We start from the raw sequence: 16,497 nt of genomic DNA, 5'->3' as shown, positions 1-16,497 counted from the left end.
TCTCGACAGTTTGAACATTATTTTTAAGCGAAAAGCGATGATTATTTTTCAAATAAATATTGTTTTCTGTTTTCTGAGAGCATTAAAATGTATTTTGAATTAAATAAATTACATACATTCTTCTTTTTATGTCAATAAATTTAATTCAGAAAAAAATTTTTTTGGACACCCTGTATAAATAATTATGTTGATGTTTATACTACTGAGTAGAGAATTGAATTACCTTTCAAATGAGCTATCACACGACCCCTATTCTCATTTAAAAAAATCATCGATGACGTCATCACGCCCAGATAGATGACGTCACTAGTATGATATATATGCCAAAAAGTCGTAATTTAAAAATAAAAATTGACCTGTTTCAAGATTTTTTTCCAAAATTGTCCGTTCTCGAGAAAATGAATTTATTCCAACCATTACGTGCTCACTGTATATCGCCCAAATTTGCGTTTGGTAACTTTTGCCTTTCAACCGTCGTTTTAGTGTCACAACACTTGTCTCCAATTTGATGCACTGTAACATAATTTTCGTTGTTTATGTTTGACATTTTATTTAGACTTAAATCTATGTTATGTTGTGTGATTGATATTACTATAAAAATAAGCATGCTTTTATTTTACATTTATATAAAATACTAGCTTACTATTGCTTTCTTGATATTTTCAGAACTTGAAGCATACTCCCAGCTTGTTTCTGCTTTAAGAGCACAAGGCTACCCTAATCCAGATAAACTTAAATTATTAAAAGACACTGGTTATCTTTTAAATATTTCTTTGGATAGACATAAAGCTGAAGTAAGGAGAGCCATTAGTGATGAAAAACTAAATACAATTGCATATCAGTAAGTAATATGCTTGTCTTTTTAAGAAGACTTCTTCATTAGTGAACATTGGGTGATCAACCAAAAAGTGCCTGGTAAAATAGTTTTTTTTACTCATCTTTATAACTGTGCAGCATACATTGTAAGTCATCTTCACTTTGAGAGATTAGTATTGCATGGTCTGCGTATCAGATTATTTTAAGCTGTTTTTCTTCCATTTGGTAATCTTTTTTTGTTCCTACTTTTTTATTATTTCATCCATAATCAAGTTGAACAATAAAGGACTCAAGGAATACCTCTGTCTTATCTCACTGCTAGCTTCAATTGGGTCAGTTAGTTATCTTCTACTTTTACTTGTATTATGTTGTTCTGGTAGATGTTTTCAATCGTTCCTAGAGGTAACGTCCCTAGAGGTAACAAATGGATAACACCTTTTAATTTGACCCTGTCAAATGCTTTCTTAAGGTCCACGAAACATAAATATACCGGTTTGTTGTATTCATATGATTTCTTTTGAATTTGCCTTATTATAAACATAGCATCAGTGTATGATCTTCCCGACCTAGAACATTATTGTTCTTCTGCTAATGTTTAAATTTCTTTCATTTTGTTTGTTATTATTTTAGTGGTTAATTTTAATGTTATGTTTAATAAATTATTTTCTTTGTAACTCTCCGGGTCCAATTTGTCTTCTTTTTTGAAGAGAGGTATTAGGATGGTATTCTGTTTTGTTCTATTATTTTTTGTATTAGTTTTAATAGTAGTCAGATCTTGTCCTCCATACGTTAGGAGTTCGTTCGATATTCTGTCCTCTCCTGGAGATTTTCTATTTTTTAATTTTCTTCATGCTTCCTTTACCTCTCACTTCTCAATGTTTATTTCTTCGTTTGTCGCGACTTCAGGCTTTGGTGGTTCATTTTCTTCGCCTTTAGCAAATAGATAGCGGAAGTAGTCTGCACATGTTGAATCTGTTTTGAGAAACTCTGTCAGTGTTCCCTTTTTATTTGTCTGACTAAAGTTTTCGTTTCGTTTCTGATTAGTTTGTAATGGTTGTGTGCCTGCTGTGTTTGTTTTGTTCTGTATTATAAAAAAGCTTTCTTCTTTTCTTCTCATGTTATCTTCACTTCCTCTCTAAACCATGAGGTTTTCTTTTTTGATTTGTTAGTATGTATTCGTTACTTTCCTCTATCCAAGTGTTTCTGTTGCTGAGTTGATTATGTTATCTTTGAGTTTTGCCAGCTTTCCTCCATGTTATCTTTTTCTACTAATTCATTCTCAGCAGTGGCGGCTTGTCAGGGTTGGCAGTGTCGACCCACACATTTATGGACACATTATAGATTTTTTTAAATATTGAAGTTAATCAGAGTTGATGATATTCGTTCCTGTGAAATAAAAAAAATATCTGTGAGATAATACAGACTAAATTTTATTCATTGTTTTTAAAAGAATTCGATCGATCCGATACGTTAAGTGATCCCTGTGCGCTGTGCGTAAGAGACTTTTCAAATTAATGATCCTAGCCATGCACCCGATTGCGATTGTGTGAGTTTTTATAAGGCCCACTTCGGCAAGCCGTCCCCAGATTGACCATTTGCTTGTAATAAGAAGCTATGGAATATTAGCCGATAGGCAACCAATTATACATTCCCCGTATTTATTTGAATGGCAAGTACGGCAGATAACCAATCTGCCGAGCGGTGATCTGCAAATGGCAACAAGACACGTATGTACCTATTATAGACCAGGGCGCATCTGTAAAAATATTAGTACATTAATTTGGACGTTGAGAGGTGACTTATATTTGTTAGCAGAAATTGCTTAAAAATAACTCATATAATAATATTTGATTTATCCTCCCACTGAAAAAGGTCCGGAACATTGTTTAAATAATCAAAATGTCGAAAAATGAAGGAAAAATTCGATTTTTTTCTTCATTTTTTGATTATAACTTTAAAAGTATCCTTTTTCGAGAAAAGTTGCACTAACATAAAAGTTGCGTAATTAAATTTCCTACAATATAGGATTAGTTAAAAATTTTAAAAATTGTCACCCTTGTTGCACAATAGCAATAATTGCGAAAAAATCATAAAAAACAAGTATTCGCATTTTACGTTTTTCAACCTATTCAACAGAAAAACTATATCATATAATAAAACAATACTGTGAATTTCATTAAGATCGGTTCAATAGATTTTGCAAGATAAATTTTGCAATCCAGCTTTCGCAAAAAATTCATTTTTTCAAAATGTTGCAGAACTGAAAATAAAGCAGACAGCAAGTTGAATTTATTTTTACGTATTGGGACCGTGCAAGTTCGGAAAAGCGACACCTATTTCTACGCTCTGTACTTTTTTTCGCACTTTTGATTATATTGGCCAATCATATGTTCCTGGTTACTGGATAATTGTCAAGGCCATATTCCAAAAAAAATAATAAGAAGAAAATAACATACAAAAAATTGTATGTAGTAAATAAAATTACTTATTAAAATGCAGTACTGCAAGCAAAATAACATTAATTAAATTTACCTTTATATAATAATTGCATATCATATTAATATTGTGGAGCAATATATAATTTTTCTTCTTAAATGACAATAGGTATGAAATGTACGTCAATTTGACAATTTCAATTAACAATATGAATTATTTAAGAAAGTTGCAATATTTCTCCGCTATTCGCGCACGATCGTTTCGCGTATCCCTTCCAAGTACTTGCACACCGCGGACTGTACCTTTCTTCTATATGGGTGGTTCGCCAAAATAAGCGGCATATTGTGTAACTCGCTTTTTTCTTAAGTCCTTTACATACTGTGTTTCAAATTGTGTTGCCAAAGTTAAGTTATATAATAGATGAATGTACGCCACTTAACATTAATTAAAAAAAAAGTATTTTTACAAGCATTGTATGCAATTTTAATGTCAAAATATCAACTGCGAGGCTGTAACCCACCTTGGTTTTTGATCTGTTTTATAGTATTACACACTGAAAAGTTACAAAAGTGCAGATTATTTTATCAATAATTAATTAAAAACCCAATGTAATTTAAAACTGTCAAATTAATAATTCTCATTTTTAAAATTAAACCATAAAAATCTACTACTAAAAACTGTAACCAACTTTGTGCATCAACACCGAGGCCTCATGAAAATATATGAAAATTTAGGCCAAACTGCACTATACTGTATGGCAGGCAGCTTGACAAGAGAGGAACGCTTCAGTCTAACCCAAATTGTAGAAGAAAGTGGACGAACATAATGTCGTTAAGCGATAGAAAATTTTTCAACTTGTCTTAAGCTAAGCGTATGTTTTTATACAGTCAACACCGAAGCCTTCGTAAAAGCTTAATTTTGCTAATTTTTAATATGTTTTTCTTCTAAGTATGCGCTATAAAGTTTTTTTGACACACGATGAATAAATCAGAATTATTTTTAATATTTTGTAGAAAGTAGAATTAAAAATATATGAAATCATCAACACCGAAGCAATCAACTCCGAAGCCCACTCATGCCTCGGAGTTGACGAACGTGCCTCGGAGTTGTTTAAAGTGTGTGAATGGTCATTCTACTAAAAAAATACAATTTAAATTTAGTCTGATATAGGAAAAGGGTTACTGGGTAAGCTGTCAGGATGTTTCGGTCGGTTTGGTAATTATCTTCTTTTTATAGAAAATGGCTCGTATACACTGGAGTACGACGAAAAAATGAAGGCGAAAGCCCCCAAAATCGTTAAATAAAGATTTTATGAAAGAAAGTAATTTTTTATGCAGCTATGCTTATTTCTGTAAGAATATGTATACCATTTTGGGTAGTCTTCTCTAATGTTGATAAAAGAGAAATCTGCTGTCTATGTAGGCACATTATGTAAAAACATGGAGCTCATGTGTGGAAGCGGATAAAAAATAATTATGTTGACATGGAGAAAAGACAGAAGAATGTGCAGAAAGGAAATGCCAAGATTGTGCTCAGAATAAGATTAGATTTTTGAAGTTTAACGGAAAAGACACGGCTACATATTGGAAAGTTTTGTCAACACGAAGGCCGGTCTAAATCAACTCAGATGCAATTGATATTTTACCTATTTTTCATGTTTTTTTGTAGTACTTTATATCAAAATGGAAGTGTTTTGTATAGTTTTATTACATACCAGTTTTAATTTATTTGTTACGATCATAAATTTCAATTAACAGAGAATTAACGTCAACACCGTGGACACTTGTCAACTCCGAAGTCACAAAATTTCCGTTTTTCGGAAAATATTTAAAAATGATCTCTGCTGGTATCATGGGTAAGTTGAATAGCTCATTTTATAAAAAATATTTAAAAATTAACTATTTCTAAACCATGTTTTAAATTAAATTTCTCTACCTCGGAATTGCCGTCTATTTTGGCGAATCACCCATATGTAAAAAAAATAAACTTCTATCTGCTTTATTGTCAGTACTGCAACATTTTGAAAAAATTAATTTTTTTGCAAAAACTGGATTGCAAAATTTATTTTGCAAAATGTATTGAATCGATCATAATGAAATTTACAGTATTGTTTTATTCATAAAGGTTTTCTGGTTAAAATATGAAGGTCGTAAGTGTAGCATAAATAGTTGAAAAACGTAAAATGCGAATACTTATTTTTTATGTTTTTTTCGCAATTATTGCTGTTTTGCAACAAGGATGCCACTTTTTAAAATTATTAACCAATCCTATATTGTAGGAAATTTAATTACGCAACTTTTATGTCAGTGTAACTTTTCGCAGAAGTGAATACTTTGGAAGTTAAAATCAAAAAACGAAGAAAAAAATCGAAATTTTTTTTTCAATAATATAAAATTTTTTATAATAATACAATATTTTTTTAGTATTACAGGTCATACAGCATCTCGTGAAGATTGGGCAAAGGAAGGTCAAAGGCTTGTACCTCTTTTGACCAGAGAGGCTCCCCAAACTCTGTATTCATTAGTCGCCAATGATGCCTCAGAGAGCGCTAGTCAATGTAACAAATTACTTCCCCCACCAGCTAGCACGGAACGAAAACGACCAGTTGTTTCTCCTGTGACGGCGCTTGCAACTCCAGAGACTAGCAAAATTGTACCATTTATGAAACAAGAAGAGAACGTAAGTAAGAAACGAAAGTTAATGGTTCCGGAAAATGCAAATATCAATCAGAATGTGTTGGGTCCTAAATTATGTAGGATACAGCAAGTGTACAGGTGAGTTTACATGAGTAACATGTAACGTGAGTTACAAGTTAAAGTTTTCAAAGATAACAAAAGGTAAGATGATGAAAACTGACCTAAACTCGATTCGAATTCCATATAGGTCACCGTTTAGCATATATAGTGAAACTAACTTTCTGAAATTTTTAGCCCCCTAGGTGGTCATGTGACCCACCTAGAGCCTAATTAGGGTTTTTATGTTTTTATTTTTTTATCTCAGCCGCATCGAGAACTAGCGAAAAACTTTATATAAAACAGTTGTAAGCTTTAAAAAGTTCTATCCGAATTTTTTTTAATTTTTGGCGGGACATTTAAATTTTAGAACAATTTTAAAATTGTAAATGAGTATAAAAAAATAACTAAGACATTCGTTTTCACAAAAAAAATATATAACGTGTATTTTTGCATAATATTTCACCCTGAATTTTTTCAAATTTTTAAAATTGGTTAAACGCACCTTTAAAAATAAAAAACCGCATTTTTTCGGTTTTTTTTTTCGTTTTTTGATACAATTTTATACATATTTTTCAAAAAAGGTAACACCTTCACTAGAACAGGTAAAAAACTGAAAAATAATTGGGGTTTGCTTAATAAAAATGTTTTGTAATGCCATCCATTTTCAAGATACAAAAGAAGAAAACAAAATTTTACACATTTTTTACGATTTTGCCGAAACTACTGGCAACATTGTAATAAAATTTGGCGAGTTTTAAGAGGTACTTGTTGTGCATTTTTTGACATACAAGTAAGAATTTTATATTTATCATTGGCGCGCATACGGGTAATGGTCTGAACTTTTTAAAGAATGAAGATAGTACGCCACTGACGTATTTCAAATTAACAATCGTTTTTGAATTCCTCGTTGTGACAAATTGTGACAAAAAATCTATCTTCCTATTTTTTCATGCGGCGCGCCATTTTTATTCAAAAAATAAAACATCTTAACCCTTACAAAGTATTCGAACTTCTAGTAGTTTCTACATCTACATAAACTCATACATTCATTATAAAAACTAATTCGAATACTTTGGAAGGGTTAAGATATTTTATTTTCTGCAGTAAAACGGCGCGTCGTATGAAAAAATGAGAAGATAGTTTTTTTATTGCAAATTGAACGAGGAATTCAAAAATTATTGTTAATTTAAAATATGTCTGTGGCGTGCTATCTCTTTTTCTTTTAAAATTCAGACCATTAACCCTATGCGCGCCAATGATGAATATCAAATCCTTAATTGTATGTCAAAACATGCACAATAACTACCTCTTAAAATCCGCCAAGTTTTATTACAATATTGCCAGTAGTTTCGGCAAAATCGTAAGAAATGTGTAAAATTTTGTTTTCTTCAACGCCCTGTATCTTGAAAATGGATGGCGTTACAAAAAATTTTTATTAAGCAAACCCCAATTATTTTTCAGTTTTTTACCTATTCTAGTGACGGTGTTACCTTTTTTGAAAAACATGTATAAAATTGTATCAAAAAACGAAAAACACCGAAAAAATGCGGTTTTTTATTTTTAAGGGTGCGTTTCATTAATTTTATAAATTTGAAAAAATTCAGGGTGAAACATTATGCAAAAATACACGTTATATATTTTTTTCGTGAAAACGAATGTCTTAGTTATATTTTTATACTCATTTAAAATTTTAAAATCGTTCTAAAATTTAAATTTCCCGCCAAAAATTAAAAAAACAATTTTTTGGACAGAACTTTTTAAAGCTTACAACTTTTTTATTTAAAGTTTTTCGCTAGTTCTCGATGCGGCTGAGATAAAAAATAAAAACATAAAAACCCTAATTAGGCTCTAGGTGGGTCACATGACCACCTAGGGGGCTAAAAATTTCAGAAAGTGAGTTTCACTATATATGTTAAACGGTGACCTATATGGAATTCGAATCGAGTTGGGGGCAGTTTTCATCATCTTACCCGGCTAGGCCCTTTAAAAATGCTTTATAGTATAAGTGTAGAAATATAGTGAAGCATCGCACCTCGCCAGGCACCTTGCATCTTGTCACGCACCTTGTCACGCACCTTGCACGCACCTTGTCAGGCACCTCGTCAGGTACCTGTCAGCCATGGCGAGTATGCAATTTGTGGCCAGGTGCATGGCACTTTAATTAATTTTATTCATTTAGAATAGTTTTTGTTCGATAAGATTTTTCGTAATCTAAGTGTCCAGTCCGAACATGTCACCAACATAGAGGTAATCCACAGAATTGGAAAAGAGAAAGAAATAATTGTGAGAACTATAATTAAACAAAAAAACTTGAATATCTAGGCCACATATTGAGACACGATAAGTACTTTCTACTGCAATTGATTGTCCAGGGAAAAATAGACAGTAAGCGAGCGCCAGGCAGGAGAAGACACTTGTTGCTCCAAAATCTGCGAAAGTGGTTTGGGCTCACATGAGTCGAACTATTCAGAAGTGGTGTAAGCTAGATGAGAATTGCCATGTTAATAGCCAACGTTCCAACGGACAGGGCACTTGAAGAAGAAGAAGTGTCCAGACCGATGAAACCGTTCTACCAAACTTTCTAAAGTTTCTCTTCTTGGTTGTCGTCTATCAGGGAATTCTCTCCTATGGCGCTACAGCCCAAGTTGGGTCCTGGCCTCCCCTAGCATCAGCCTCTAAGTATCTCTGTCTCTGGCTGCTCTCCTCCAGTTGTCCATCCTCAATATCTCTTTAGCATCTGTTCTCACTTCGTCTATCCACCTCTTCCTTGGTCTTCCTTAGTTCCGCTAAGCGTTCTGCTACGTGTTCTGTTGTTATCCATTCTTATAAGGTGACATTTTAGTAAACAAAAGATTCCGAAACAGCTTTACATCTGTCAAGACTTATCCTGGAGCAGACTTAGAGACGGACCACGTTCCACTGGTGGGAGTATTTCGCGTCAAACTCAAAATAGTGCAGAAAAAGAAATCACAATCATACGACCTACGTATGCTAAAATACCCTGACACAAAAATGAGGGTCCAAGCCACGTTAAACGAGCAAGTGACTGCAATTAGAGACGCATCGAACGAAGAACAAATGATCAAACAGATGACCGAAATAGTTCAAAATGTAAAGGGTAGACACTTAAAGGCAGATAAATTAACCAAGAAGAAATCATGGATGACAGATGAGATCCTGAAACTAATGGACGAAAGAAGAAATGCCAAAAATGACCCCGACCCAGCATTTCCAGAGATTGCAGAGACATAAATTGCGACGTATACGCATGTCTGGTTGATTACGAGAAGGCGTTTGATCGAGTACAACACGCCAAGATGATGCAAATACTAAAACAAGCAGGAATTAACAACCAAGATCTGAAAATAATTAGAAACCTTTACTGGAATCAGACTGCAAACCTCAGAGTTGACGGTGAACTCACCGAATATGTCAAAATCAAGCGTGGAGTGAGGCAAGGCTGCATTTTGTCCCCCCTAATTTTCAATCTTTACTCTGAAAGAATATTTATCGAAGCTTTGCACGAAAGTGAAAAAGTTATTCCACTAAACGGGTACCGGCTAAATAATATCAGGTATGCAGATGACAACATAATATTTGCGGACAACCTAGAAGACCTACAAGTCCTCATGGACAAAATCACGTATTACAGTCAACAATACAGGACTCAATATAAACGTAAAGAAAACAAAGCTTATGATCGTCAGCAAGAAAAAGATAACAGAAGGTCAACTCTACATCAACCAAACCCCTGTAGAAAGAGTGAGGCACTACAACTACCTCGGCACCATAATAAATGAAGAATGGACCAACAACCAAGAGATAAAAGCGCGCATCGGAAAAGCTAGATCAATCTTCATCCGGATGTGGGCGTTTTTCAAGAGCCACAACCTTTTTCTTGGTATAAAAGTAAGAATGCTGAGATGTTACGTCTTCTCTGTCCTTTTTATGGTGTTGAATCATGGACCTTGAACGAGGATATGTGCCGAATATTCGAAGCATTTGAGATGTGTCTATATCGGAGAATTCTTAAAATCCCATGGACTGATCGGGTCACAAATGAGGAGGTTTTTAGAAGAATGGGGAAGAACCGAGAAGTACTAACCACCATCAAATCTCGAAAGTTGGAATACTTTGGACACATTATGCGAAATGAATCCATATATGCCTTCCTACAAGCCATCCTGCAAGGAAAAATATTTGGAAAGCGATGCACAGGAAGAAGAAGAACACCCTGGTTAAAGAACCATGATGATCGCCAACATTAGTCACGGATAGGCACATCAAGAAGAAGAAGAATAAGGTAACTTGCCCAACTCAATCTTTGTATTTTTACATAATTTGCTATAGAGGGTTCTCTGTATTATTGGTGTAGCTCGTGGTTGAACCTTATTCTCCATATACCATTGTCACAAATGGGTCCCTGTCAGTACGGGTGGCCCTGTACATTTGAAAATATTTTTAAATTGAGGCCATGAGAACCAGAGTGGCCTAACTGCTAAGAATATTACTTTACATAAACAAGGAAAATGATCAAAGGCTAACAATGCTGATTGTTTTAGTAATTTTATGTTGACAAAGAATCACTTCTATCAACGTAAGATTACCTAAACAATCGGACATTGTTAGCCTCTGATCATTTTTCTTGATTATGTAAAGTAATGTTCTTATCAGTTAAGCTCTGGTTCTCATGGCCTTAATTATCGTCCTATCTGTGCCCCAACTTTTACCTAAATAACTTTTTTTCGTATCTCCAACGGCAAATGAGTAATTGAACTTCCTCGCACTAATGTGCCAGTGTGTATACTTATTGATTTTTGTATATCGGTCATCAACTCTATTGTTGCTTAGGCATTAAGTCAAAATTTCTATGAAATCAAATGGCTTGACAAATGGAGACATTTGATGTGATAATCAGCCGTGTGATGGATGACCAAAGTTATCTTTAACGTTTGAGTTAAAGTTAAGATTACTCTCAGGTATAACGATGCCCATAACTATTTAGGTAAAATTCGGTGTGATGAATTCTTCACAGTTATGAGATATTTTTAGTTATTTTTTCAACAATATATATTACAAATAACATTTTTGAGGAACAAAGTTTGACGTAACAAAGAGAACCTTATGTAGAAATAGTACAAGTTGGAGTGAGCGCGAGAGATCGATCGGAACATGCTACAGGTTAGGTAGATGACCGTAAAAGTAAATACCCATCGTCGGCCACCGTCGATGACCGAACAGTGCCGAACAGCAAACAGCTGTTCGGGTTCGGGTTCGGTGGTGTTTCAAATGGTATATATAGAAACAGGGTTGCCAGATTGGTGTATTTTCCCACAATTTTGGGGTAATTTGAAAGCGTCTAGGAAAATTTTTTCAAAATTTCAAAACTTTCAACTTCAACTAAAAAAGACGCAAAAAAGCCGCAACAACAAAAACTTAACATACAGAAACTTAAGTCAGAAGAAACAAAAGAAAATTTGAAACGTGAAATCAACACAAATCTAGATAGAAACCCAGGAAATAATTGCAACGTAGAACAGCAGTGGCAATTCTTCAAAACCTCTATATTAGAGCCAAGTAAGAAAGTACTTACAACAACCAAATGTAAGAAAGAAGAATGGATCACGGAGGAAATTCTAGAATTGATGAATGAAAGAAGAAAAAACAAAACAAATAATAAGACCCGCTATAAACAGCTTCAAAACCAAATAAGAAGAAAAATTAGGGAGGCTAAAGAAACCTACTTCTCTGAAAAATGTAAAGAAATAGAAGAAGTTAAAAACAGATATGACAACTCAATCTACATAAAAAAGTCAAAGAACTAGCCGGAATAGGAAATAGAAGAACCTCAAATATATTGCTCGACAAAAACGGAAATATTATAATGGAGACAGAACGAAAACTACGACGATGGAAAAAGTACATCGAGGAACTATTTCATGACCAGAGAGAAGCTAGTACGTCCGTAGATAGCCAAACCGGAGACGTAGGCCCAGAGATAACTAAATCAGAGGTTAGTCAGGCAATAAACTCTATGAAAACTAATAAATCTGCTGGTCCAGATGAATTACCTAGCGAGCTGATAAAGTTGGTCAACGAGAAAAACCTGGACATAATAGTAGAACTGTTCAACGCTATCTATACTACGGGAATCATCCCTAGAGAAATGTTGACATCATCATTTGTGTGTTTGCCAAAAAAAGTGAATGCCAAAGAATGCAGTGACTACCGAACCATAAGCTTAATGTCACATACCTTGAAAATTCTGCTGAAAATTATCCACGCCAGAATACACTCTAAACTGGAGCTGGATATTAGTGACACTCAATATGGGTTCCGCAATGGTATGGGCACCAGAGAGGCATTATTCTCCTTCAACGTGCTGACACAGAGATGTTTGGATGTTAACCGTTCTCTTTAAGTCTGTTTTATAGACTACAATAAAGCGTTTGATAAAGTAAAACATGACCGACCGTATGGGCACCAGAGAGGCATTATTCTCCTTCAACGTGCTGACACAGAGATGTTTGGATGTTAACCGTTCTCTTTAAGTCTGTTTTATAGACTACAATAAAGCGTTTGATAAAGTAAAACATGACCGACTCATGGAAATTCTAAAAACTAAAAACCTAGATGAAAGAGATTTAAGACTAACAACACATCACTATTACAATCAGCGAGCAATAGTAAGAATAGAAAAATAAACATCTGAATAAATGGAAATAAAGAGAGGAGTCAGGCAAGGCTGCATACTATCACCTCTATTATTTAACGCTTATTCTGAAGAGGTAATGCGAGAAACTCTGGAAAATGAAACAGTCGGCATAAGAGTAAATGGAGTCTTAGTTAACAACATCAGATATGCAGATGATACAGTAATAATAGCCGATAGTTTACAAGACCTGCAAATACTCATGAGTAAAATAGTAAGGTGTAGTAGGGAGTACGGACACTCTCTCAATATCAAAAAGACGAAGTTTATGAAAATTAGTAAAAACAACCATAATACTAACGAAATCTTAATAGTAGAGGGCCAGCAGATCGAAAGAGTAAAAAATTACACTTATCTAGGAACACTTATAACCGAAAATAATGACTACTCTTCAGAAATCAAAGTCAGAATCGAGAAAGCACATTCTAATTTTATGAAAATGAAAAAGGTCCTATGTAGCAAAGATTTAACATTAGCTCTTAAAGTACGCCTAATAAAATGTTACGTATATAGTGTACTATACTATGGACTGGAATCATGGACGTTAAATGTAGAGACAATGAGACGACTTAACGCCTTTGAAATGTGGACCTATAGAAGAATTATGAGGGTTTCCTGGGTAGATAGAGTTACGAACAATGAAGTACTGAGAAGCATAGGTAAAGAGAAGGAAGTTGAACTTACAATTAAAGAAAGAAAACTACAGTATCTCGGACATGTGATGCGGGGCGAGAAGTATGGCATCCTGCGACTCATAATACAGGGAAAGATAGATGGCAGAAGAAGCATCGGCAGAAGACGAATTTCATGACTGAAAAACCTAGAGAATGGTTTGGATGCAGCTCAAAACAACTATTTAGAGCTACTGCCTCAAAAATTAAAATAGCTATGATGATTGCCAACCTCCGTAGCGGAGATGGCACCTGAAGAAGAAGAAGGAACATTTTTCTAAGCAGAAATTGTAGTGGGATTTTTTGGGGGCTGAAAATTATGTAGGATTTTAAGGGGTCATGGTAAATTAAATTTGCGAATGTACATAGAACTGTATAATATACTCCCATATGATCGAAGACGATAGGAACTATTAATTATTTCCAGGGCTCTCGTTGATAAGTAGTATAATTTTGGTTTACTGTTCTCTTCATTTGACTACTAATTTATTAAAGTGACAAAAAAAAATTAAATTTAGGGTATTTGAGCTTCAATTTGAGGGAATTTCAGTTTCTAAGTGTGGGATTTATAAAATATCATCTGGCAACTCTGGATAGAAAGCTCAGTAAGTACTTAAAATAAAATTTCAACTTATATCTCTCGATTTGATTTTTGTATAATTTTTAAAATTGTATTACCCTTCTATTCTTAATTATTAAATTATTAGCTTCTAAATTCACTTGATTTCTGTCTTAAAACAAGTCAAAAGATGAACCTAACCTTACATATCCTTACATAACTACAAAGTTATCTCATAACTTGAGGTTTAACGTGGCGTTATAAAGTGACAGTTGATATATCAGATAACTCAAGAACTGTCAAGAAATAACCCAAGTACTTAAGTTAAATATGATACATCACACCAATTCTAGGATTATAACTAAACTACAGGATAACTTTACGTTAAAGATAACTTCGGTCATCCATCACACGGCTGAATAACTAGATTTTTGTCAAGTTAATTCATTTTTTATTTCAGGCAACGAACGAAACTAAAACCAAAAGAAATTGTTAAAAAAGTAGACCATGACCATTCTGAGTTGGGTCAACACAGAATGATCAACCCGGCATCAATCCACTCATTTTCGCAGTCTCATACAGGCTTAAGTTCATCCCCACAACCTTCACAGTCACAATTTATGAACCAAATGAACCAAAGAATACACATTCTTCAAAACATTAGTTTGCAATCAGTCAAAGAAGAATTACCAGATGAAGAACTGACTGAAGGCAATAATTCTGATACACCGGAACACTCCACAGTTCCACAAGTACCGTTGTGTTCCAATGAAAACCAGGCACCCAAGCCTAAAGTTATAACTACCGTCAAGCCCAACGCTAGCATTACAGTTAAACAAGTGTCACCCCAAACTCCTGGCCCCAGCACTGAACCTCAGAAATGCATCAAAATTACACCTAAAACACCCATGACGAAAACCGTTAACTCTGGTCAAAAATTGATTGTAGTTTCTAATGCCCAAACGATACCTTCCAACAGTATTTTACAAAGAACCCTTCAAATACCCTTCGTTAAAAATATATCCATAAAAAAATTAGACAAATTTAAAATCGTTACCAGCAACTCTACCTCAACAAATTTACATTTAACTAATGTAACCAACTCCGGAGTCAATTCAGTCAAACATAAAGTAGTGACAGTCAAAACTAACCCATCTACGAAAAAAGTTATTCCTCTCTCCCAATTACAAGTAATGAGCTCCAAGGGTAGTATTAAAGTACTGCCCCTGGGAGGTAAAATTGTAGGAAAGTCAGTGTCTGGGACTTCATCGCCTCTCTATATTGTGAACACAACTCAAGTATCTAAATCTACGACTACACCAACCGTTACTACGAGCAAGTTACAGACGGAGAAATCTGATGTTAAATTAGAGGAATCAGGAGCTGAAATTGGTAGTACCGCATCCACAACCACCACAAACTGTACTAGAGAAAACGGAAAATCATCTGTTCTGGAAGATATTCTTAAAGCATCTGGTGTAATAGCTGAAGAAAATGTTGCAGAGGATTATGATTCAAAGATTGAAGAATTCCATATTTCTCAACATAAAGTGGGGTGTGAAAACGTGAGTCAGGAATTGGTCATCAAACGTGATCAATTATTAGAGGAAATAGATAAATGTGAAAGTAATGTGGAATGTACTTCAATAACAGAAGACAAAATCCATGACGACTGTATAAGTAATGATATTGGTAAGTAATCATAGTTCATTTACTAAGTCTTATGTAAAACAGTGTCCACTGTATACGTGAGTTTTTACAGTAATTTACTTACCGATTCGTCATGGTAAAGTATTTTTCTGGGACTATAAATTAGTTGTAATTGAGTGATACTCGGGCGGCTCGATAAGTACTTAACCTTCAAAAGAAAAACGAAAATTTGGGAGAAGTCGTGATTTATTTCTGAACGTAGTCTTCTTTTAGCTCGATACCCCTGACCCAGCGATGCTCCACCTTCTTTAACCCGTCTGAAAAATACATTTTATCGAGGTCTGCAAATTAGGCTTCCTTGGCGGTAGTGACCTCCTCATTCGACTTAAATTTTATTCCCAGCGAACGACTTTTTTAAGTTTGGAAACAAAAAGTGGTCGCACAGGCCCGAATCTGGAAAATACGGTGGATGGGAGAGCAGCTCGTAGTCCAATTCGATCAATTTGGCCATGGCGACGGCGGAGGTGTGAGCCGGTGCATTGTCATGGTGACAGTCCTTATTTCTTCCCCAATTGTGGCTGTTTTTTCCGCAATTCGGCATCGAAGCGATCCAATAATGCCGTATAGTAAAGCCCAGTGACCATTTTGCCCTTCTCCAAGAAGTTAATATAGATCATACCTTGTGAATCCCAGAAAATGGTGGCCATCACCTTTTCGGCCGATAGGACAGTCTTCACCCTCTTAGGAGCACATTAGCAAGGTGAAGTCCACTGTATCGACTATTCCTTGGTCTGTGGTGGAACCATGTTTAGTCGACGGTTATGAGTCAACGTAGAAACTCATTTGAATTACGCTTAATGAGTCTCAGACACTGCTCTAAAGTGGTCTCATTGTTGCGCTGATTGACCGAAGTGAGCA

The 16,497-nt window shown here is 34.7% G+C and overlaps 1 protein-coding gene across 1 annotated transcript in view; it reads left to right on the top strand.

Annotated features, from left to right (window-relative positions):
• The window catches only part of LOC126889545 (BRCA2-interacting transcriptional repressor EMSY), a 45,846-nt gene that overhangs the window by 12,892 nt on the left and 16,457 nt on the right, over positions 1 to 16,497 (top strand). Inside the window, exons 2-4 of the mRNA XM_050657896.1 lie at positions 667 to 841; positions 5,676 to 6,026; positions 14,390 to 15,621. Of these exons, the coding sequence (XP_050513853.1) occupies positions 667 to 841; positions 5,676 to 6,026; positions 14,390 to 15,621 (1,758 nt within the window). The remainder of the gene's footprint in view (positions 1 to 666; positions 842 to 5,675; positions 6,027 to 14,389; positions 15,622 to 16,497) is intronic.

This window comes from Diabrotica virgifera, chromosome 8 (genome assembly GCF_917563875.1).
Source record: "Diabrotica virgifera virgifera chromosome 8, PGI_DIABVI_V3a".
Classification (NCBI taxonomy): Eukaryota; Metazoa; Arthropoda; class Insecta; order Coleoptera; family Chrysomelidae; genus Diabrotica; species Diabrotica virgifera.
Note: the sequence above shows the minus strand (reverse complement) of the source record. Positions and strands in the feature narration are given on the sequence as shown.